This window comes from Tiliqua scincoides, chromosome 9, assembly GCF_035046505.1.
Source record: "Tiliqua scincoides isolate rTilSci1 chromosome 9, rTilSci1.hap2, whole genome shotgun sequence".
In the NCBI taxonomy this organism is placed as follows: Eukaryota; Metazoa; Chordata; class Lepidosauria; order Squamata; family Scincidae; genus Tiliqua; species Tiliqua scincoides.
Genome location: NC_089829.1, coordinates 20337255 through 20361801, shown reverse-complemented (window position 1 = coordinate 20361801; position 24547 = coordinate 20337255). Strand labels below are relative to the sequence as shown.

The 24547-nt window shown below is 46.3% G+C and overlaps 1 protein-coding gene across 1 annotated transcript; it reads right to left on the bottom strand.

Annotated features, from left to right (window-relative positions):
• Positions 1 to 6706: 6706 nt before the first annotated feature.
• On the bottom strand, positions 6707 to 24165 carry RFWD3 (ring finger and WD repeat domain 3). The gene is made up of 12 exons (XM_066637215.1): positions 23840 to 24165; positions 22445 to 22665; positions 17714 to 17805; positions 17423 to 17620; positions 16542 to 16633; positions 15496 to 15610; positions 12841 to 13069; positions 12551 to 12701; positions 11975 to 12151; positions 10586 to 10800; positions 8686 to 8903; positions 6707 to 7999 (listed from the first exon to the last, which is right to left on the bottom strand). Exons 1-12 carry the CDS (start codon positions 24064 to 24066, stop codon positions 7856 to 7858), a joined length of 2079 nt encoding a protein of 692 aa, XP_066493312.1. The 5' UTR covers positions 24067 to 24165; the 3' UTR covers positions 6707 to 7855.
• Positions 24166 to 24547: the final 382 nt, after the last annotated feature.

The following is a 24547-nucleotide window of genomic DNA, read 5'->3' as shown; positions in this document are numbered from 1 at the left end:
AACCTAATCTTGGTCTTTGGGCCTTGCCATCGACCCACAAACACCCCTCTATACTTCTTTGTCTTGGGGTAAACTTATGACACAGTGCCTTTTGCAATGTCCACTAGGAGGCAGGTTTGTGTGCTCTTTGCAAACCCCATTGCAGTTGCGGAAGACCATTGACAGGCGACCAAGAAATCTGCCATCCAATGACTATCACTGTTGCCTGTTCCTTTGCCAAAACCCACGGAAGAGCCAGAGGAGTCTGCCCCCTAGTGGCTATGACAGGAAGTGGAAAACGCAAAATCCAGATCTATCCAGCACTTCAGGTTTAAAATTAATCTGAATCTGCATCAGGACAGCAGAAGAGAGTGTGCAAAGGTCAGGATGTTCTCAGAGGCCCCCTTCATCTGCATTCACAGTGCCACGGCCCTTTTGGCAGAGGAAAGGGATGCTTTGCAACCATCTCCCAAGGGCAGGTTCCCCCCCCCCCAATTATAAACCAGCAGAAGTCCCAAGCGTTGTCTCAAACAGGTACAATGGGTTTTTCTGATATAGACACTTCCCAAATGTGCTTTTCAGACATGCGCATGTGAGAGATCTATTTTGTGCGTGGGGATCTGTGCGATGGCCAGTAGCACAACTCCGTGCTCAGCAAGGAGGATGACCAGTGAAAGTGCAACAAACAAGGTTTATCATGGGGATAATTTTGCAGTAAGAGGGAAAATGGGATCAAAACTAACAGCAGTTCAATGTCTCTTAGCCCCTGACACAGCTGGCCTCTAAACCTAACCAGCTGCTATGTACAGAAGAAAAGCAAGAGGAAGTCCTTGGAAGGGAAAAGGGACATGTAATGGTTCAAGCATGGGGAGGGGGAAGGAAAGGGGGAGATGAGAAGGGTTGCCCACAATGAACTGGAACTGAAGAACAGAGCTTTGCAGGAAGAGAGAGGGAGGGGCAAAAGTGAGGTGCTGGAGGAGCAGAAGCCAGGTGAGAAGGGCTTTGGATGTTTTGGGCTAACCCACAGACTACAGCCAAGATATGGTTCCCTGGAGCCTGTACTGAGGCTACAGGCCAAGAGCGAGCCCATCAGGGGGCTGTGAAGTCACTTCATTTCCTTGGCATAAGGTAGCAGTTTCCAAACTTACTATGGTCACAGCACCCTTTTTCACAGTGGCTTCTTTTCACATAATCCAAAGTGGTGGTGCCTGAGGACTGGGAAGAAGAGGCTGCCAGGCACACTGCCTGTTTTGCCAAATCCCAATCCACTGGACCTTGTAAACCAGTCCAGTCAATCAGAGTTGCCAATAAGCCCAGTTACAGTCCACAGTCAGGTTCCAGGTAGGTCAGTCCAATCCATCAGGGTCTCCAAATCAAAGTCCAAAGCCAAAGTCCAGTCACAATCCACAGTCTGATTCCCAATTCCATAAACCAAGTCAGTCAGTCTCCTCTCCAACCTGCACTCCTTCAAAAGCCACCAAAACCTTTCTGCCTCAGGTGATCCCTATATACCTGAGGGATCTCCATATGCTCTAGTGGCTGCAGCTGTGCAGCACACCTCCAGCTACCACCTGGGCTTTAATCCTGCATTTACTCAGAGCAAGGGGCACTGTGGACACCACACCCTATCTCCTCGGTAATATCTTCTGCAATTCCAATACACTGCCACAGTGCAGTTTGTGAACCACTGCCATAAGGGATCTGGTCTCTCCCAAGGAACAATGCCCTAAGCCTTCAAAAGGAAGGAGCCTTCAAGAGATGTGTGGCCATTTCCCCTTTTTCATTGGAGTTCTTGATAGGTTAGTTAAAGGGGTGGGTGGGTTGTTTCCCCTCCCCAATAAGGTTTAAAAGTAGATCCTAAGGAAAATCCCCTAAACACAAGCATGCTGCACTCACAGAACAAGAGAAGATACACTAAGTGAGTCATCAGTTTGACTGCCCCCAAGACAAGGAAGGAGAGGGTGTTCATGGGTCAATGACAAGGTTGCACCCAAAGACTATGTTTATCATGTTTCGTGTGTTGAAGCAGCCATGGGTAATAATAGTAGCAACTGCAACTACTTTACTCACTCCCTGCCTGCTTTGGGATTCCATGGGAGATGGCAGAGTAACTGGGAAAGCCATACCTGTGTGCAGTTCTTCATGTACTTGTTTCCCACTCCTTTGTGCTGACCAAGTGAGCATCCTTGGCAGGCCAGTAGCCAAGATTCTAGAGGTGGGGGAGTGACTATTTTTTCAAGGGGGACAATGATGTCAGGTATCTATACTGGTGGGCAAAATGAAACGATAAGCCTGGAGAAACATCAAATACCTGAAACTGCCCCAAATTTCATGAAGAGAAAATAATTTGGGGTTGTTTTTTTTTGAAAGATGCATTCATTATCTGTAAAGTAATGTAACAATAATTTGCATAGAATAAATGCATCTCTGCATGCAATGTAAAATGTATTGCCTACATAGAAATAACATGCAACATATTCTTTCATTTACACACCAGTGCAATACACAGGCCTGCAAACCTGCAAAAGTAAAACATCACTGTGATGCAGGTAGTATTTACTTGAAAGTGCCTATTTAACACCCATATAGCGCCTATCTAGCACTTATCTAGCATCTATATAATGCCTATCTAGTGCCTATTTAACACCTATCTAGCACCTATTTAGCACCTATATAACCTAACACCTATATAACATATCTATCTAACCCCTACATAACGCCTACATAGCGCCTATATAACACCTATATAATGCCTAGCTCACACCTATATAGCGTCTATTTAACACCTATAGAGCACCTATCTAGCGCCTATATAATGCCTATTTAACACCTATATAGGGCCTATATAGCACCTGTCTAGCTTCTATCAATCACCTATATAACACCCATATAGTGCCTATCTAGCCCCTATCTAGCACCTACATAACACCTATTTAACATATATAGCACCTATCTAACACCTTTATAACGCCTAACACTATATAGCGTCTAACACCTATATAACATTTGTCGATGACACATTGCTGATGCATTGATATAAATTAAAATAAAATTTATTTACATAAAAGCAAGAGGAAAGATAAGCTAGTCAAATACAGTAATGCCATTGGAACACTGTTTTTTTTTTACAATATTAATGACTTTTTAAAAGCAAAGTACAGAAGATTTGCATTTATTGAATCTACCTGGTTGAGTTGAATTCTCCCAGCTTTCTGAGAGTTGAATCTCCTTAGAACCAGGGCTGGATCCAGTTTCTGTATTTGGGAGGGGGCCATGAGCACTACCTTCAGAGCCCAGGTAGACCTTGGCTCTCGACTTGTTCCACTAAGTTCCACTAAGACAGGGATGTCCAAACTTTTTGGTAGGAGGGTCACATCATTTCTCTGACAGTGTGTTGAGGGCCGGGGAAAAAATTTACATTTCAAATTTGAATAAATTTACAAAAATGAATACATTAGAGATGGAACTTATATGAATGAATGGTCTTGCAATAGTTCAAGGCCTATAAAAGGCCTTGCACAAAGCAAGGTCGGCCTTTCCATCGCTGCCGCTGCTGCATCACAGACATGAAATGGGGCATGAGGGAGCCCTCATCCCACAGCGAGAGGTTGAACAGTTGCTCTCACACTGAGAGCAGTTGTGTCGCGCCAGAACAGGTTCCAGCAAGCCTCCAGAGGGCCAGAGGCTCATTGGAAACTGGGGGCTCCCTGTGGGCCAGATTGGGAGTCCCTGGGGGCCACAAGTGGCCCCCGGGTTGGGGTTTGGGCACCCCTGCACTAAGACAACAATCTCTGAACCATGGGACCACTGTATAAGGGGAAAGCCTTCCCTGTTGTGTAGAGTATAGCATTCCTCACAGCACAGTCATATCTTCTTTTCCGCTCTTGCCAAGAAGTTGCTCCAACCAGCCATTTCCACCTGGAAATCTTGGCACAGGGCCTGCTGGGGCAACAGAACATGGAAGCAGTTGGCTGGAGCAACTTCCTGACAATATCATAAAGGAAGATATGATAGCGCTGTGCAGGGTGGTAAGCTCCAGACTCAATGGGAAAGGCGTTTTGTAGGCGCCAGATCCAGCCAACAGACTGGAGTTTAGCGCCTGCTGCTCTAAGAGCTACATCTAGGTTCTCACTGTTTGCCTCTTTAACAAAGCAGAAGGGGGGGAGGAATAACTTTTGCAAAGCATTTGCTAACAAAGAAAGGTGAGCCACAACCATGACAGGGAATTTAAGAACAGCAGATAAATGCAACCTCAGACACCTGTATACGAGGTACTTTTAAAAATACCTTGAATTTGAAAAATAGTCTCTTTAAGGGCGTGCATCTGCCTGCGGCCTCTAAATAACTCTTAGAGCAAAAAAAGTCACTTCCATTTTTTTTTTTTTTTTTGTAAAACCAGACGTGATGTTTTAATGCCTTATAAGGCATTAGGAGGCCTGGGGAAGCATGTAGCCTCTGTGGGGCTCAGAACATCCTCCAGAGGCAATGGGAGTTTAGCTCACCTCTGGGGGGGGCATTCTCTAGTATCCATGGTTTCACTTAACCAGAGGGGTTCAGAACAGAACCCTCGTGGATACCGGGGCACACCTGTATTGTCAAACAATTTCAATGTGAACCCATTATGCATTGGGGGGGGGGGTAATCAGCTCCAAGACTGTGGAGGCTGACATTTATGCCACAGGAGTAAACTATTTCCTTCTCTAAAACAGATGATTTTAAAAGGTGCTTACTGCACTCTTTAGAAGCCATGGTTAGCAGTTTACACAATGGCACACAGGTGGGGCCAGTTCTGTTCAGTTGTGCTAAATTCCATAGTTAAGCAAATACGCTGCAGCCTGACACTTGGGGCTGGAAGGAAACTAAGGCAACTGTTATCAATCCCCTCCCCTCCGTCGCCTCCCCCTTCCCTACTCCATACTCAGCCCTTGCCAGCTGTCCCGCTTCTTTCACAGGTGGGATGCTGAGCTTTAAGGAGTCCAGTCCTATGCACTTCTACTCAGAGGTAAGCCCCATTCTAGTCAATGAGTCTTACTACCAGGAAAGTGTGGATCAGATTGTAGCCTAAATCTCATGCTTTGGCTTGCTGGAAAGACTTGCTTGCTGGGCTGTTTTGTTTCCGTAGGCTGGAGCATGGAGAGCCTGCAGCATCTCAGTCTGAAGGGGGGGCTGGGGAAATACTCCCTGGATTTTTTTAAAGCAATCCCCTCTGTTGCTACTGCATCTGCCCGTGTGTATGTGTGTGTGTGTGTGTGAGAGAGAGAGAGAGAGAGCTCCACCTTGCTGCACATGCACTGGCTACAGAGGTTTTCAGCACCCCCCTTACCCTTCTCAGCCTCTCTGCTGCCTCAGGGGCTCCAGGAATGTTACTGTTCCTTGGCAAGGGGAACCTCTTCCATGGCTATTTCCCTGCCTGGGTGATGTGGAGCCTTTTTGCAGTGTTTTGGGCTGCCTGGAACAGGGCAAAGGAGGCAAAGGTGTGTGCTTTCAGTTTCAGTTCCCCCACCCCATTCACTTGAGACAAATCCGCAGATAAAAAAATCCGTGGATAAATAGATCACCTGTATTCAACATGCACCTGTATTCTTTTAACAATCATAGTAAATGGGACTTACTCCTGGGTGTGGTAGGACTGAAGCCTAGGACTGTTAAAAATTTTCCTGCTTGATAATGCCACTTCTGGTCATGACATCACTTTCAGTGGGTCATGACAGATTCTCATTCTAAAAAGTGGTTCCCGGTGTGAAATGTGTGAGAATCACTGGTATTGGGTCTTAAAATTTTTCCTGCTTGATTATGTTACTTCTGGCCATGACACCGCTTCCAGGTTAATGATATCACTCCCAAGGGGTCCCAAATGATTGTCATTCTAAAAAGTGGGTCCTGGTTCTAAAAGGTTTGAAAACCACAGTCTTAAAAGGAAGTTCCATTGTGTTTAGTGGGCCAAATCCTATCCAACTTCCCAGTGGTGATGTAGGTGCAGTCCAGTCCCCTGGTAAGGGAACATTTGTCACAGTGCTGGCACACTGCCATCAGGATGTCACTCTATAGCTCAGCAGTCTCTAAACTGCAGCCCATGCTGCGCTATAATAAAAATCTCAGGCACAGAGTGACAGTGGCAAAGTCTTACCATTCAATTCCTCAGCCACTTTTTTTTTGCACCTGATCTCTGCAGCAACTTGCACCAGACAGCCACAGAAAAGGACATTCAAATCAGACAATGTCAGAGTTGACCTATCATGCCTCAGCAAACCAAGCCTTGCTGACTCTGCCCTATTAGCTCTCCTAGTCTAAGCATGATTGTCCCTTTGTTTTTAATATCCTTCCCAATTTTGATTTCATGAGTCCCAACTGCAGTCATTTGCTTTCCTTCCCCCACTTTTGGGTACTCACATATACCTAGTTTTGGGCCTGAAGGTAGCAATTCTAAGATTGAAGTGGAGGGTTTTTCCACTAAGAACCCAATCCTATCCAACTTTTCAATGCTGGTACAGCTGTGCCAGTGGGGACTGTGTTGCATATTGGGGGGGGGGGGGAAGAGTCACAGAGGTCTCCTCAAGATAAGGGAACATTTGTTCCCTGACCTCAGGGCTGCATTATGGCTTCATTGGAACTGGAAAGTTGGATAGGATTGGGCCCTTAGATGACACCACAGATGTTGACACATGACCATTTCTGTTTAACTACATTCTTTATTTTTCTGTTGTATAAAAAAATATTGCAACAAATAGAACAAAAGGACGACTTGTTGAAGATGTGTACACGGTTGCACAAATGCACATAGACCTGAGTGTCATACTTTAGGAATACTGTTCTGTGGCTTATCTGCAGGAACCTATTAGTTATTCAGACAACACAGAGATGCCATTTCCACTAGCTCTGGGAAAAACCATGAAAGGTTTTCAGAGCAGCTGTCTTGCAGCTTGCATAACACATGATGAGTAGCCTTCGGCAAGACATAAAAACCAATTTTAATTTGATTAAAATCAATTATATAATCCCATTTTAATCCATGGCAGAAGAGGAGTCTTTAGTCGCTCTTCAGCCCAGCAGCTTTTCCTGCATTAGACTGGGTAGCCAGCCTCCCTGCTTCAGTGAAATCTCAACATGCATTTCTGTTCCAACTCCCAGTCATCTGCCAGGTACAGCATTCCCTCTAGTCTTCACCAGGAGCTTGCAAGATGAGAAAGGTTCTGGACTTCAAGGATGAAGAGTGATACCTCAAGTTCTTCATAAAGCCACATTTTCCATTCCACTCAATACCAAAGTCTACTGGAAGTTGGCTACTACTGTTTTGCAAACCACACCATGATCAAAAGGAGACACATAACTGGAAGAACCAACTGCTAACAAGTTTCCATGGGGGGGGGGGGAGAGTAAAGGGCTAAAATTGCAATGCCAATTGCCCTCTACTTCACTCCTGATGCAGCAGTGAAGGGGGAAAAGGGCTACACAGCAGTGGCTTGAATAACATAGCCCGGGCTGCTTTAAGCCTAGAACATGTGGGAAGCAGAGCATCTTCAGCTGGTGCCAATAGTAGATTCTTCTAAAACACTGGCAGCCAACCATCTTTCCAGACATCAAGGCCTCATAATCTACCCAGGGCTGCAGTGAGGGTAACAAAGTCACAAGAACGAGCCACACTTAGTTCTGGACCCGGGAAAAGCAATTGTCTGTAAGTCCAGAAAATGAACTGGGGAGAAAGAACATGGATGAGAGAAGAATGAGAAAGATTCTTCAGAGATGCGAGCCTCTGCTTGAGTAGCAGCATTGTCAGGGTCCCATGGCCACCTTCAAGGCAAACAGTGGCTAGAAGCAGCAAAGCTTGTGTGGAAGTGACAATGCTATGAGAGCAGCCCACCTAGGAATCCTGTCACAGTCATTGCCACTTGTAGATCTTCACCATCTTCTCTGTCAATATAGCTAGGAAGCTGCTGCGGTTCACCTCGTAAGGACAGATATCCAACACTGGAAGGTCAGCAGGGAGTTTCTGTAGCAAGGAGCCACTTCCTGCATCCCAGAGCTGTAAGATAAACAGAAAAAAGGTCACAACTTTCCAGACACCTTGCTATGTAGCACATAGTTCTGTGGCTCCAGCTTCTCCAGGGAAAGGTATGGAACAGAGTTTCCAACACAAACAGGATCCACTTGTGGCTGTGCAGAGCATGACTTTCAACCAGATGATAAGCAACAACTCTACAAGGACTACATCTAGCCACTACAGCAAAGCAGCCTTCCTGCCATCTCAGGACAAGCAGCCTAACATCATTGGTCAATTCCTGGATGAATTCAGAATATGCAAGTAGTAGTGGAGTGACACCAGGAACCTGCCTGGCTGATGCTCAGCATGTTCACAGAGATGGAGAAGTCTCAGCACCAGAGAACAGGAATTCCCTCATCTAGCATCCTGTCTCTGGAAAGACAGAATAGGGAAAACAGGACAGCTTCTGTCTTCATGCTATGGAATTAGTACAAGTAGTCCTGAAAATTCCCTAGAAACACAGGTGTGTGCTGTCTTCTTCCCCAGATATAACATTTTCCCCAGAACTAGGGCTTAAGCCCTCCCTCCATGGGCACCCCACTTCAAACTTCTGACCATCATACTGCCTTGGAGTCAGAGGAAAACCAACTGCTAAATATTCGGCCTTTAATTCTGTCTAACAAAGAAAAACAGAGCTTCCCACTTCTACACCAGGTGCAAAGCGGTACCATGGCAGAGTTGGACGCTTCATCCCCAGCACAAACGAGAATGCTGCCATCATCTTCAGGACTCTGGAAAATGGCATTTTTGGTCAGGAGTTTGCAGGCTGGGCCTGCAGTAAGAGTCTGAACTGGGCGACATGAACAGACGACATCATCAGTTGCTTCTGTCAATTGTGTAGAGGTCAGCTCCATTACCACACATCGCAAACAGTTGTGGTGTCTATCTGTGGGATCAAGAGGAAGGTAAGGAAAGCTTCCTAGAAAACAGCTGACACAAAGGCACAATGGAAAACAGCAACCAGCATCACTGTATTTAGGTTCAAATACTGGCCCTATCTTGTGCCATTCGTTTGCTCTCACAGTGGTGGTCCCATTGCCACTCACATGCACACACACACTTCACATGCTGCTCTAGGGTGGTTCTCACACAGTACTGCAGTACTCTCACGCCACTCCATGTTGGAAGGGGTTTCATTTCAGGGAAGGATAGGCTCCCAAGATAGGTGATACCTAGCACCTCTCTACTGAATGCCTAATGACTGGATTAAGCAATCCAGATGGAGATTGCTGTACCCTCACTGCCCATCATCTTCATATGGTTTGGGGAAAAAGGAGTTCAGAAAAAGCTGCTGCTTTGTTTCTCTGTTGTTGTTTTGTGTGTAGGACAGTTGTAGGAACAGACCGGAGATACTCTGTTCCTCTTTGAATATTAGCATTGGGTTTAGGACCCCAGCTACAGACCCTCACCCTCAAGAGCACTGGACTTGATGACACAGGTGAAAACAAGGACCTGTTCTTCAGCTGAATGTAGAGAGATGACTGGCACTGGCTTGGCAGGGAGAGGTACCTGTATAATGTGCAGCGTACAATGTGCATGAAACGATCAGGGCAACAAAGGGGCTGGAGAGGAAGAAAAAGTGATGGACAGACCGACTCTCAGAAGCACACCCCCACCCCTCTGTACAAAAAGTTGAAACTTTTTGTTTTATGGAATCATGGCAGTCAGGCCCACATCAGCAGCAGAAAACAGTATGGAGAAAGATCTTATGAGGCGGTAGGGAAGATCAGTAGTCTATAGGGAGGCTTGTCAGCAGCCTGCTGACAAAGATCTACCTACTCTCCCATGCCAAAATATTTCCAGTTGACTGTCCTTGCCTATAGCATTAGCTATAGCTATAGCTACCTATAGCTATAGCATTAGGCCAGACACTTAACACAGAGCTAGCAGTCATGGAAATATACTAAGAATGTGGGTGCAATCCTAATCAACTTTCCAGCACCAAGGTAAGGGCAATGCAACTCCAAGGTAAGGGAACAAACATTGCCTTACTTTGAGGAGGCCTCCATGACTGCCCTGCAACTGCAGGATGCTGAACATGCCGCACTGGCACAGCCATGCCAGTGCTGAAAAATTTAGGTTGGGTTAGTACTGTGCCCTGAGTTACACTAGACTAACTGAAACAGGCTGTTGGCAGCTTTTCAGGATCCCTCCCTCTCCCCCCACCTTCTTGGGTCAATGCCTACCCAAACAATTTGTCAGAAGTATACCATTAGCAATTTGGTTTCACAAGAACTCCTGCCACTGTGCCTTTTAGGAGGCTTCCCATGCCCTCTGTTTGTCCTTGCATAAGAACCACCTGGGGTCCTCAAGATCAAGCCACTTGGAACAGCCAAGAACTTGTGATTCTCCATGCTGCTATCCCAAGTTGCCTCCTTTCCTCAGCAAGATGATCCAAAACTGAACCGATCTCTCAGAGAAACAAATAGTGTGGCTCTGATCCCCTCACTTGAGGTCTCTGCTGTGACAAGTAAAAAAGGAGGCCCATTTCTAAGCTGCCTGTAGTCTAACATGCTCAGGCATCCCAACAAGGGCAAACTGCATTCATATCTACCCATGACAACTTACTGGGCCTAAATGTTGCGAGGCAGTGCCGTGTGCTGGCCTCTGTCTGAAGGTCGACACAACCACCAGGCTCTAGGAGAAGGTGATGAGGTCGATAGGAATTGCTGGCCTTCTGTTCCCAGAAGCAAGCTCCTTCCAGTGTCCCAGATACCAGCCCACCATAGGGCAGAGAGGCAGAGGCCATTCGAGGCAGATACGACAAGGAGACCACAGGGCATCTGGGGAGAGAGGATTGACATCAACCCCATTGAACTGCTTCCTGCATTTGGCCAATGCTGCTTCTTAGCAGGCACAAGTGGAAAGGGATTTCAATTATGGCCTTCAGAAGTGAGTACATGCAGCAGTTTTTAGCACATTTAAGGCTCAAATGCTACACACTTACTTGGAAGTAAATGCAACTGAATGCTGTGGTGCTGATCTCTAAGATAACATGATGGGTGATACGCAGCTCAATTCCATTCATCACTCACAGCTCCAGGAAAGACCAAAATTATCATCAGCTACATGGCATCACCACAAACTTGACTGATTCTCTCCCTGGCTTCTTCCCCACGCTGTGTTCTTACCAATTCCTTATCTAAAGAAACCCTGACTGAAAAATATGGAAGGTTGAAAAGCTATGGTGCAACGCATCAGGAATTGAGTCCTAGATGGGTCCCTCAAGGCCTGGTTCCTATTCTTAAGACAGCCTGCTAAAAGAGGGTCCTTCCCCACCCTCAATAACTCAAATCTTTTGTCTTGAGTGTAACAGGCAAACAATCAGAATCCAAGTGGTTATTCTGCATCCAAACCCAACTGTTCTACACCGAGAACATTATGCTCTTAACACAGGCCTACAAAATTGAGGGTCAGAAAAGTTTTTCCCAAACTTTGTGGTGGTTTGATATGAATTTGGGGTGCCAATTCCAAAAATGGCATCCGTTTTGCCCTATCATGTCTAGTTTTTGAGATATAGTATAGCCTCATTAGTGAATGGTTCAAGCAGCTTCCTCATGAGGAAGCTGCTTGAACCATTCACTAAAGAGGCTATGCCGTGTCTCCAAAACTAGACGTGATAGGGCAAAATGGATTCCATTTTTGGAATCGGCACCCCAAATATACCCAGGAAATAGTGTAACATTTAAGGAAGAAAAATGTGTGTTGGCCTGTGTAATCTCAGATGTTGAAAAACTTGGCAGATTATATGCAACTTTAGACTATTACACTCTTTGATTGCCATTTAGTTGTTTTAAAATCCTCTGTTCCCAATTTGCTTGCTGAACAAGGAGGATAACCTAGGCTGCAATCCTATATATGGTTTCCTGAGTGAAAGCCCTTTGAATGCAATAGGACTGACTTCTGTGTAGATATGCATAGGATTGCACCACTACTGTTCCTAGAATAAAGCAATACCTGGACTTCTGTGGTGCCAATTCCTGGACGTGAGAGCTGGTGTCCCGCAGGTCGTAGATCAAGATGGAGCCATTGACCAATCCAGCATAGACATAGTTGGTGTCATCAAGGCACCAGCAACAGCTCCAGATGGGGCGACCTGCATTGTATGTCTGCACAACGGTGTTGGTCGTCAAGCTGCAGGAAGAGCAAGATAGCCTTCTAAGGGTTGGAAGGCACCAATACCCTCAACTTAGAACAGCCAATAGCAGCAGCACCAGTTGTGGCAACAGGAAACTTACTGAACTGCCCCCAGGAGCTCCCTTTCCTGCTGCCACTAGTTGGAGGAATACAGCCTGGACCAACATGAAACCAGCACCAAAATCATCACTACCACCCAGTATTCTGAATCTTTCATTGTGACAGGAAAAGAAACCACTTATCAATCCAATTTTGTTATTGTGAACCGTTTTGAGAATTCATTATGAATGATGGAATGGTGGACCACCCTGTGCCAAACCTTGCATCAGCTCTCAGGTCATGTGGAAAAGGAGGCAGGGTGGCTGGGAGGACCCTCCCCCCATCAGCAGTGCTCACCTTGTAAGTTTAAGGGTGTGGTCCAGAGCACCAGATAGGAGCAAGCCATCAGCACGGTTGCTGAAGGACAGGCCCCGGATCTGCTTGCTGTGGATGGGGACGTACTGGCTGCTCTTCAGGTTGACAGCGCTCATCATCTTAATTCCACAGCCTAAGAGACAAAAGCATAGCTGGTCAGCAGAAACTGCTCTGAGATGGAGTACTGCTTCATTGATTGAGGCGGCCAAACAAAACAATACTCTTTATTTCCTTCTACAGAATTCAGGACCTTGTTTTAATTGCCAACTCACCAGGAATGAGGGTGCTCTGCGGAGAGGGTTGCGATACCACAAGACAGCTCAGTGGGTCACAGTAGGCCATTACCCTGCAGTTGCCCACCTGAGACACCAGCAAGGCTCTCTCAAAATGGTACTTGTGCTGGCCCTGGCTGGAGGAAAGGCAGCCAGGGAGGCAAGAGCGGGAGTTGCTGGGTTGCTGAGAGGAACTTGTGCTGTGCCGGGCCATCAGTGCCTTCAGTTCCTGCAGAACAGAAGCTAGAGGTGAGGGGGAAAGAGAAGGCAAGCAAGTGTGTGGCATTCCAAGTGCAGGATTCCTCCACACACAGGAGGCCTTTAAGAGGTGGGACCAAAGAACTTGGGCCACAGAGAAAGCAAGTCAGAGAAAGAAAGTCAGAATGCAAGAGTACTTAATGATTCCATCCTATACCCCAGCTACATGCAATTTTGCCTCATTTCTGCAAGCTAATAGGTACCTTATTTTTCAACCTGCCCAGCTGCCTTCACTCCCTGCAAGCAGTTTCTTGTCTGGCATAGGGTGAGAAGGGACCACCAACTGCCTTGCACATGTCACAGCAGGCTCTTTGCTGACAAATTGCTCAGTTCTGCCTCAAATTCCAGTTTCAGAGAGCATCCTGTTACTGTGCCTATGGTGCTTGCTTGTTACATTCAATGCCTAGTATTCAGCCAGATGTGGGCGGGTTGCCTGGAAGTTCGCAACCAACTACTAGATAGCTTGACTCTTGCCCAAAGTGACTTCTTAAGAAGGTGGAGGGGGAATTCTAACTACCTAGGATGCTTAGTGTGTGCATACTTCTTTCATGGAGGATAAAATGCACTAGCCTTGAAGCAGATTGTGGAAAAACTCCTGTTTAAGTATCCAATAGACCGTTCTTGGCAAAGAGACATGAGTGAATGCTAGCAAATCAACTTCAGGTTTTCCTGAATGAAACCAGGCCTGGATTTCAACCTGGCTTTGGAACAGAAGAAATTTTTTTCACTCTGGTGAAAGATCTATTCCAGGAAATAGAGAAGGGGAGTGTGGCTGTTGGTTCTTCTGGACTTCAGTGTCATTTGATACACTGGATCATGATAGCCTTCTGAATCCCCTTGCTGAGTTCAGGAGGGGGCACTACTTTGCAATCCCTCTACTCCTTTCTGGAGGGCAGGTCTCAGATGGTGGTGGGAGAGACTAATGATGGATTAGCAGGAGGTCTGTTCTAGAGGATAGAGCCTCCGTTAGCCCGAAGATAAACATCAGAAGGTCGCCAGTTCAAGGACACCGGCAGCTCCCTGAACGGCTGAGAACGGCGAGACCTTGAAGCAGCTGACAAGCCAAGCTGAGTGATTTCACGTGCTCTTGGTGTGAGCAAGAAGCGTCTTAGCTGCCCTCCATGCGATAGATGGAGCTGCTTGTCAGTCTGTGTGGGAGAACTGGAGGCCAGAAGTGAAACCAAACCAGGAAGATCCATTCTGAAATGTTGTTGGTTCTTGAAAGAAAGAACCTCTATAATTGTAAAAATTCCCTTGAGGGATTTAGATATGCCTGCCTATGTAAACCACCTTGAATAAAGTCAGAGGAGTAAACAGATGACCAGAAAGGCGGTATATAAATACCAAGTTGTTGTTGTTATTATATAGGTTCATAAACCACAATTAAATCCAGATAAGATGGAATTGTTGCTGGTCAGTAAGAGAGCAAACTTTGACCTGAGAGTTCAGCCTGTTCTAGATGGCATAGAACAGGGGTGTCCAAAGTTTTTGGCAGGAGGGCCACATCATCTCTCTGACACTGTGCCGGGAAAAATGGAATTTACATTTAAAATTTGAATAAACTTACATAATTTTACATAAATTGGTATATTAAAGATGAACATATATAAATGAAGGTCTTGCAATAGCTCAAGGCCTATAAAAGGCCTTGCACAAAGCAAGGCTAGCCTTTCCTTTGCTGCCGCTACTGCATCACAGATGTGAAACAGCCAGCAGCAGAGGGAGCCCTCATCCCACAGCTCACGCAAGAGGTCAAACAGTCGCCCTCACGCTGTGAGCAGTTGCGTCGGGCCAGTGTGCACGCCAACAAATCTCCGGAGGGTGAGAGGCTCATTGGAGACTGGGGGCTCCCTGAGGGCCGCACTGAGAGGCCTGGAGGGCCGCAAGCGGCCCCAGGGCTGTGGTTTGGGCACCTCTGGCATAGAACATCACAAAATATCAGGTTTACAGCTTGGAGTTGTGCTTTGATCCAACCTTCTCTTGGATGGTCAGCTTGCACCCATGGCCAGGACTTCTGTGTATGGTTTTGTGCTGCACTGAAGGCAGGAGAAATTTTTTTAAACAATAAGTGAGCATATACACCAGAAAAGGCTGCAGCAGAGTCCATCTTAAGAAAGAATTAGCAAACACAGACATACACACCATATAAATTCACCAGGTTCAAATCTGAATAGTAAAATTTTGTGGTGCACAAAATCTTTGACATACAAACTCAAACTGTGTTGAGATCAGACAGCAAAACAAGAGAGGCCTATCTATTCTCCTACCCTCAGTTGACACTAAACCGGGGTGGGGGAGGTTCCCTCACTGCACATTAGTATCATTTGACATAACACACAGCAAGAAGACTGACAGCAATGCAGGACCTCCTCCTCAGCCAGTTGCAGCTAAACCCACCTGGACTTGCTGCCGAAGTTTGCTGCACTCATCCGTCAAGACCTGCAACTGGAGGCGGCTCTGTGCAGATTCCAGCTCTGCTTTCCTTCGTAACAGTTGCTCCTTTTCTAAAGAGCTGCAGAAGAAAAGTAGAGCATGTGATATCCTGACCAGTTCAGATTAATGCTCCTACCTTGAGAAAGTTCACCAGCAAACCCCCTCATCATTTCCTTCCCAATGGCAGAAGAGTTAGAAAATGGCTTTTTTGTTCTGCTTTTCCAGCAGAAGATTTTAAAAGAGCTATCTGGGGCAGAACTGAAGTTGTGGTTGTTTGACCTTTGTGTCAGAGCAGTAGACCTTTCCCTCCAGCATCACTTCAAAAAGAGTGTGTCAGTCTGGCAGAACAGACCCCGTTTGTCCCCTTCCCCCGAGTAAAGAAAGCAACCCCACAATGGGGCTACTCTCTTTAGCAGCAACCAAAGGTAAAGTAAACCAACTAAAGTAAAGGTGCTCGTGTAGGGCGAGCAGCCCTGCCCGAGTGCCTTGGATCCTGCAGAGCTCGGCTCCGCGGCTCTGCCTCTCCGCCTCCCCCTTCCCTCCTCCCCCACCTCCCATTCCACAGCCCAGCGGTCCAGGAGACCGCCGAGCCGTGGAACCCGGGTGCCCGTTGCGTACCAGTCCACCTCCGGCCGGCGTTGGGCTAGCTCTGGTGGTAAGCCCCACAAATGTGCCTTATAACACATTTGTGACTGTGGTCCACAGCGTGGAGCCATGCTGCGGACCACAGGATCTGGCTTTAAGGGTCCAGTTCTATCCATCTTACCAGAGTTGATGCAGCTGTGCTAACAGGGCATGCGCTGCATCCTGCAGTGGGGGGGGGGGGAGAGTCGTTGCGACCTCTTCAATGCAGGAGAATGTTTGTTCCCTTAAGTGGAGGCTGCATTGCAGTACATCAGCACTGGAAAGTTGGATATAATTGGGCCCTAAGACCTCAGTAAAAACTGGCCGTCAAATGTTTGTCAGACATGCTTTCCCCAATCAATTAGTAAAAAGAGGAGAATAGTTACCTTTTCATGTGCTCCTGTTCACTGGTGTCCAATGCTTTCAGAGTACGAGCATAAAGGACCACTATATCTGATCGCTTGGCTTTTTTATTGCACTAAAGGAGAAAGAAGACAGAAAATCTGACCCAAGTACTTGATTACGGCGGTCTCCCCATCCTTCGACACATAGTTAAGGCCATCCACTATTCAGTCTCCCGTGACTGCCAGTGAATCCTGCTGGTTCAGTTACTAGTGTTCCATGGTTCTGAAAACAGCCACTGCAGAAGCTAAGAGTTGGACACAGTACCAGCAGTCATAGCTCTAGCTTAAGTAGATTAGCTTTTCCCCCAAAAAAACCTTAGTTTAGTATGAAAATTAACATTTATTGAGCTGATTGGTCCCAAACAAAAGCCATGAACCAAAGCTTCACAGCCAAGACTTCGGAATGCTAAAGCAGAGCAAGGGAGAACAGAAGTACTGAGAGAGGAAAAAAAAATCACTCAAATTCGACTAAGGGCAGGAAAATTGGCAATAGAGATTAGAAACAGAAAGGAAGATAGACATTCAGGCATCAGGAGGGAAAAGTCTTCCAGCACTGGGAAGAAGTTCATCAGTGAAATAAGCTACAAGTAAGGAAACAGTGTTTTCTTCCTTGGGTGCTCTAACGCTGCCACAGAACATTTACCTTATCAAGTGGCAGCACAAAATCTCAGCTACTATCACATGTGAAATGGAATCCAGTACAAAACAAGCATGATAACTTGAGACAAGTTAGGACTGCAGAATTGTCAGGCAAAAAGCATTTTAAATCCTATACAACCCCCTGCATAAACTTAATCTCTCTTCATTATATAGCCAGTTTCTTAGTGAGATGGTCCTTGAGAAGGTACACAACACGCTTTTACCTGTGGACACTTGCCTGCCTGCCCCTTCAGCCACCTCTCAATGCAGCTGTAGCCAAAGAGATGCCCACACCGCAGTGCGGAGAGGCGGTGCTCCCCAGCATTCGTCCACTCTTCAAAGCAGATGGCACAGGTATCGCCACTCTCCTCCTCCTCTGGAGAAATAGGTGTAGTGGGGTTTCTTCCCTTCAATGGAGTGCTCTAAAAAGGAAGGACATGGGAAAAAGATCAGGCAAAAGTAACCCTTATCATCATTAACCGACAGCCACACCACAGCCCTTCAACCTCTTCTACCTTCTTCTCTGGGGCAGCAGCACCTCCAGGGTCAGAGCACTCTGGCTCAGTATGAGTGTCTCCAGAAGGCTCCATCTGAGGAGAATCAGAACCTGTACAGGAAAAACAAAGGAAATATTCACATGGGTAGCAGGGCAAGGGTCAGGCAGCAAGTAGTGCCAAGTAGGTATAAACTCACCAACACCGTTTTTTAAAAACTGCTTTTCTTGAAAGTCACAATAAGATTCCTTTACATAGCAAGCTCAAAAGAAGCACAAAAGGAAAATTGCAGAGATTTATCTCCTCTTTATCAAGGAAGGGGGAAACCCAAGATATACAAAGTCAGTTGGTTGGCCTTATTAAAGGGTTCTTCTGCCAAGACTATTCACTTTCTCAATCCTCAGACTACAAAATGCCCCTCCACAAATCCTAAAATGGTTTTCCTATCTCTTTCTGCATCCCATCCGAACTAGGCACATTTTTACTAGGCACAGACTTGCGCCCCCAAGTCTGCCCTCATCTGTCACGATGTCCCTACCCACTACTCTACCATTCTCCATCACTCAAGTGTATCCTGCTCTTAACTTTTCTCCTCATGCCTATAATTCCATTCCCTTATTTATGAAGTAATTTTTATTCCATGACTTTCACTTCCCATGAGGAAGGCACTCAAGAAAGCTTACCAAAAACCCCAATTTAAAACTGCCAAAAGCATAAGCGTGGAAAATAATCCTAATAATAAAAATATACACAATAACCAAAATAGCAGAATAAAAAAGGAAACAGAAAATGCAAATCCACATGAGAAGTAATAAACCTCCACTTCAAATATCTGCAAAACACGCTTTTCCCATGACACATTAATACACATGCTTAACTGTAAGCCTAAGAACATGTCACTGCATTTGCCCATGTTCACAAGTGAGGCAAGGGATGCCCAATTCTTGTTGCCTATTTTAAACTGTAAGTTTTTTTTTTGGGGGGGGGGGGGGAAGGACAGGGTCCCGACTTGTTTACAAAATTGTGTAAAGCTCTGTATACATGATATACAAAATAATAAATGTGCTCCACCATTGAGGTCATGCCACTTTCTGCAGTCCAGGAGGGCCGTGCCTTTAACACATGCTAGTTTGGGGTGTATTCAAGATGCAGCCTAGCCAAAATACTTCTCTTTACTAGGAGTACCTCCAGAATATGTTTACAAGTGCAGCACAGATTTAATCTATTCTTTCCTCAATAGCAAGGACAGTTTCGATGCAGAGACAGATGTACAATCATTAAAAATGGCTTCTATAGGTTTATCAGCAAGACATAATTAAGAAATTTGATTAACTGGCTTGTTTCCTCTGGTCCTAAAATCTTCAGAAGAACATGTAGCAGCAAAATATCACATTGATCAGGAGATGCGAGTGGCTACAAGCCACATAATCCTAACAGCAAAATCCTATGTACCGTATTTTTCGCTCCATAAGACGCACTTTCCCCCCCAAAAAAGTGGGGGGAGGGGAAGTGTGTGCGTCTTATGGAGCGAATACTGCAAAGCTGCAGGCATTCTCAGGGCAGCAGAGCCTCCTTGGCAGGTGCTTCTGCCCCTGACCAGGGTCCTGCCTGTGCTCAATGGTAATGCAAATGCAAATGCAATGGTAATGCAAATGCAAATTGAAATGCAAATGTTCAGCCCTTAGTGACAATGCACTTGCAGAAAAATACTACAGTACCTCATTCTATCAGTGCAAGGATGATAAAGCAGAAAAGGCTAGCATATAAAATTCCTTTTAAACTAGAGGTAGTAAAATATGCTAAGGAGCATGGAAACAGAGCAGCAGAGAGACATATTCTATTACACTATTTGGTTCAGAATATTTTTTTTCCTGTTTTCCTCCTCTAAAAACTAAGTGCGTCTTATGGTCAGGTGCGTCTTATAGAGCGAAAAATACGGTATATATTCAGAAGCAAGCCCCATTCAGTTCAATGGAACTTACTCCCAGGGAAGTGTACATAGGATTGCAGCCAATCCTATACTCCCTTAGCACCAGGTGCTGAGCTCCAGCACCGGCATTAGTGTCATAAACGTGCCATAAAGCACATTTATGGTACTCCAGGAGTAGGGAGCACCAGCACTGGATCAGGCACTACATGGCCACTGGAGGAAGATAAGAACACCGGGTGGTGGTGTGGGATTTGGTGGCGAGGCAGAGGAGTTCTGGGGGAAGAACTAATCCAGGAGGGGGACAGACTGGCAGAGGCCTCCTCTGCTGGATCTGATCCTCCATGTTGAGCTGAAAAGCTCAACACAGAGGTTCTCAAGTCTGCGCAGGCAAAACAGCCAGCGTACACTTGAGAAGCCCCATTGCAGGATCTGCGCCCTTACTCAGGGGAAGGGAATGAATGTCCTCTACCCTTGAGGAAACCTCCAGCAGCTTCCCAGCACCCACAGGATACTGCAGTCACCATTTTGACACTGCTGCTCCTCCTGGCACCATGGCAGTTAGGATTGGGCTGCCTGATCACTAAAAAAACCCTACAGCAAAAAGTGGCAACAAGGCTGCTGCTTGCCTTAATATTAACCAATATTCAAGGAGAACTGGATCTGACTGCAGAGTAGTTACTCAGGTTTTTAAAGCTCAGCCTTATCTATCCCACCTTCAGCTAGGTCCAATTAAATGTAAATTACCCATTTTTTTTCAATGCTCCTGACTCGTACTTCATTATCATTGCTTGTTGGTTTCTAGAAAGCCATTCACAGAGCATTCACTCAAGTACCTGGCAAAGCACACAAAGGCTCTGGCCCTCTCTCCAAATCTGAGGGTGTGATGTGGTTTCCTGTTCTTAGAACAAACAGCTTCCCCCCACCCACTGAACCTGCTTCTCAAATTCTACACCCTTCTTTCTTCAATGAACTCTATCTTCAGTTCCTTGTTCACAAGTCTGGTTTTCATCCATTTGATTTGGCAGCAACCGACTTCATCAAGGTTCCAATGATGCAATAGTAAATAAACCCAGAAGCCTCTTCTAAGTCCACAATCTCTTCAACTTTCCCCCCATCTTCTATATACTGTTGATCACACAGTTTTCTGTGGATCTCCAAGATATGACCCCTTCTGGTAGCTCTTTTCTGCTCCTTCAGTCACTCCCCCCCCCATTAGCAAGTCCTCCTCATATTGCTTTCCCATGAGATTCCATAAAAGTGCCTCTAGCACCTTTTCACCCTGTGCCCCTGAAAAGTGATTGCAACTGTTCTCACAGCCTCAACTGTCACTGTTGTGCTTATTATTCTCAAGTTGTCTTCTCCAATCCAACACTGCTCCTTCTAGGCAACACCAAACTTCTGACCCACTTATACCTTCAAGAATATTTACTTGCAGCCAAATATGCAAGTCTCTGCTCTGCCATGAAGGAAATTAGCTTGCCTTTTCAGGCAACTAGTGCGATATAGCCATTAGGGTGCTGGACTCTGGTTCGTGGGCCCCCAAATTGAAATCCCCATTCAGCCATCACTGGGAGGTCTTGAGACAGTCACAATTTCTCAGCCTAAAGCTACAACACAGGGTTACTGCAACAATAAAAGCAAGAGGAGCCATATACACTACTCTGAGCTCCTTGGAGGAAGGGTGGTATATAAATATGGCAAATGAATATAACATGAAGTCTCAGTTGCCCCTACCCCAGTAATGCAAGCTAGTCTAAGCTCACAGGAAGAAAAGTGGAATATTGACATAGCACTGTCCATGTGATCCGTAGAAAGGAAAACAGGTCCCTATCCCATGTGCTCTATGGGCACTCAGCCCCCAACCCACAAGGGGCAAGATCAACATCACACAGAGTGAGGTGTGATATCCATCTCAGTCATAGAGTCATGTTGGACCGTAATATACCATGGGAAGGATGGTGCATGGGAAGGATGTTTCTACGTACAAAACAAGAACGCTTTATGTCAAGTACAGTACAGCCTGAACCCTGGTCTTTGTTAGCCCTACTAGGGGCTCAGTCCTGGTTCAGTTACAGAAGCTTCACTGTGCTAGCGGGTCAGGGATACCTGAAGGTAAGGTTCAATCCAGCAAGGAACCATGTCAAGACTGACTATTGAGACATGGCTGGAAGCCTGAACCCATGAGTGTCTGCTCCAGAATCAGCTCTGCAGCTAGGAGTTGTTCTGGCCCCCTTTCCCAGGCACCAGGGTCTTCTTCCTAGTCCCTTCCTTGGCCTATGGATCCTCTTTTAGGCCTCACCTTGTCTGCCTCTTTCTTCCCCCATTTTTTCACTCTCAGCAACTCCACCTTCTTTCTCTTATATTCCCCCGCTCCTAGCAACCCTTTCTTTACCTCATTCCAGCTTGCTTACCCCATCTCTCTCCTGTTTCCCCGCTTTTCCATCTCCCATTGCCTCTCCGTCTCTCTTTGCTTCTGCCTCCACATCCCCCCCACCCCACCCCACCCCCCACCTGTCTCAGCCACCTTTGAGGTTTTCAGCCTCTTGCAGCCCCACACTCTCCCAGTTGGCCTGGCCAACTCCTTCTAGCCCCCATCAATTGCACATCTCCCAGTGATGACATTATCACTGACTGCATTGGAGCCAAGCAGGTAGCCAGAACAGAACTATGTGAGTCCTCTGACACCATGGGGTGGGATGCCACAGGCTCACAATTTAAACAAGCTGGGACAGGAAGGAGCATAATTATCCCCTTATGAGACAGGCAGAGCAAAATGAGCTACTTATCTCAGCATCCCTTGAACAATTAGAACCAATACATACCTCTCAAGTCTGGCCTGGCCACTTCCTCCAGGTCCCCTGCTGGTGGTTGCTCTTCTTCCTCTTCCTCCTCCTCCTCAGTGGCACTGTTGCTATCACTGTCAGAATCACTTAGTACCACAGTTCCATCTGAGCTGTGCCCACTGTGTCCTGCTTGGAGGCGAGATGCTGGTGCTGGTTGGGTCCGACTGACCTGAAAGTAACTCTCCAATGGTGCAGTGGACCTGAACACCAATAATATGCATTTCCATTAACATATGTTCAATGGGTAGGCAAACATTGCGCATCTGGTTTCAAGACAAAAACTTTTTAATATAATTAATTAAATTTTTCTAAATTATAAATTTAATTAAATTATATAATTTAATTAAATTTATAATTTAAAAATAAATAATTACAATTTAATAATCTTGTATTGGCAATTGTATTGGCAACCTTCAGTCTCGAAAGACTATGGTATCGCGCTCTGAAAGGTGGTTCTGGCACAGCGTCTAGTGTGGCTGAAAAGGCCAATTCGGGAGTGACAATCCCTTCCACACCGGGAGCAAGTGCAGTCTGTCCCTGGTCTGTCTCCCTGGCTATGGGCCTTCCTTCTTTGCCTCTTTGCCTCAGACTGTTGGCAAAGTGTCTCTTCAAACTGGGAAAGGCCATGCTGCACAGCCTGCCTCCAAGCGGGCCGCTCAGAGGCCAGGGTTTCCCACTTGTTGAGGTCCATCCCTAAGGCCTTCAGATCCCTCTTGCAGATGTCGTTGTATCGCAGCTGTGGTCTACCTGTAGGGCGCTTTCCTTGCACGAGTTCTCCATAGAGGAGATCCTTTGGGATCCGGCCATCATCCCAAATGAATAATCATTATATAAGAAATTATTATAATTAATAATTTATCAGTATACTTAAAACATTTATAGTAAATAAATACATATTATAATATGTAATATAATACAATATTTATAATTTATAAATTAAGTATAAATTAATTTGTAATTTAATATATAGAAATAATGTAACATAAACTATAACTCAAATTATAAATTATAATTATAAATAAATTAAACTTATTTATAATTTAGTTTTATTTTAACTTATTTTATAATTTATTTTATATTAACTTTATTAAAAAAATTAAGGATATAAATAAAATTTTATTTTAATTTTTATTAGTTTTATTTTATTTAAAAAAACTACCTTGGGAGCTGTTTTTGATGACGTGCACTATGACGCAATGCACTCAGCCATGAACTCACGCCTGCCCTGACACGTGTCCTCATGAGGTGTCACCTCTCAGGCCCCGCCCCCTAGGGAGAGCGCGCGCTACTCCCATTCAAAGGCCGAGCAGTCCGTTGCGCATGCGCAGAGCTAGCTCCTGGGGGGAAGGGCCGTTGCGACTCGCCTCGCCTTACCTGACGCGGGCCGCCGGTTGGGAAGGCCGCGCGCCCTCCTGGAGCTGCTGGCGCCGCTGCCGACGGGGCGGATTCCTCCTGGGCCGCGGCGGCCTCCGCGGCTCCCCACCTATAGCGTCCCAGGAGGAGCGGGGCACTGGAGCTCCGGACGGGCCTGAGGCATCCTCGGGCCTGAGGGCGACGGAGGCGGCGGGCTGTAAATCCACCTCCATGGCCTCTTGGGCCATTTCTGTGCGCCAGGAGGGGAAGGAGGGACCCAGGAGTCCGGCCTCTCAAGCTCCCCGCCGCCTCAAGGGCGCCTCCACCCCCACGGCCCGATTGGCCGCCCGCTCGTTTGGAATCGACGCTGGCGATCCACGGCTCCTATTGGCCAGATCGCTTCTCTTCCCGCCTTCCCATTGGTCGCTCCATCTCCCAGTTTTCCTGTTGCGATGGGAAGCCTGTGAGGCTGGAGGGCGGGAGAAGTGGGCAAAGGTCGGAGTTCCAACGCGCATGCGCGGAGTGACCCCTAGCCACACGCCCCTCCTGCAGCTAGACCGGGTCAGGGCGTAGAATGATAGTTCCCATTGCGTGAAGACGGGATTGTCTGCTTGTTTCCCCCCCCCCCCTTCAGGCTGAAAGAAGCTGTTTCTATGATTTACTGACCTGCTTTTTCTTATGGACGTTTCTAACTCACCAGAAGCTCTTGTGCAGCTTCAGTAGTCTGAC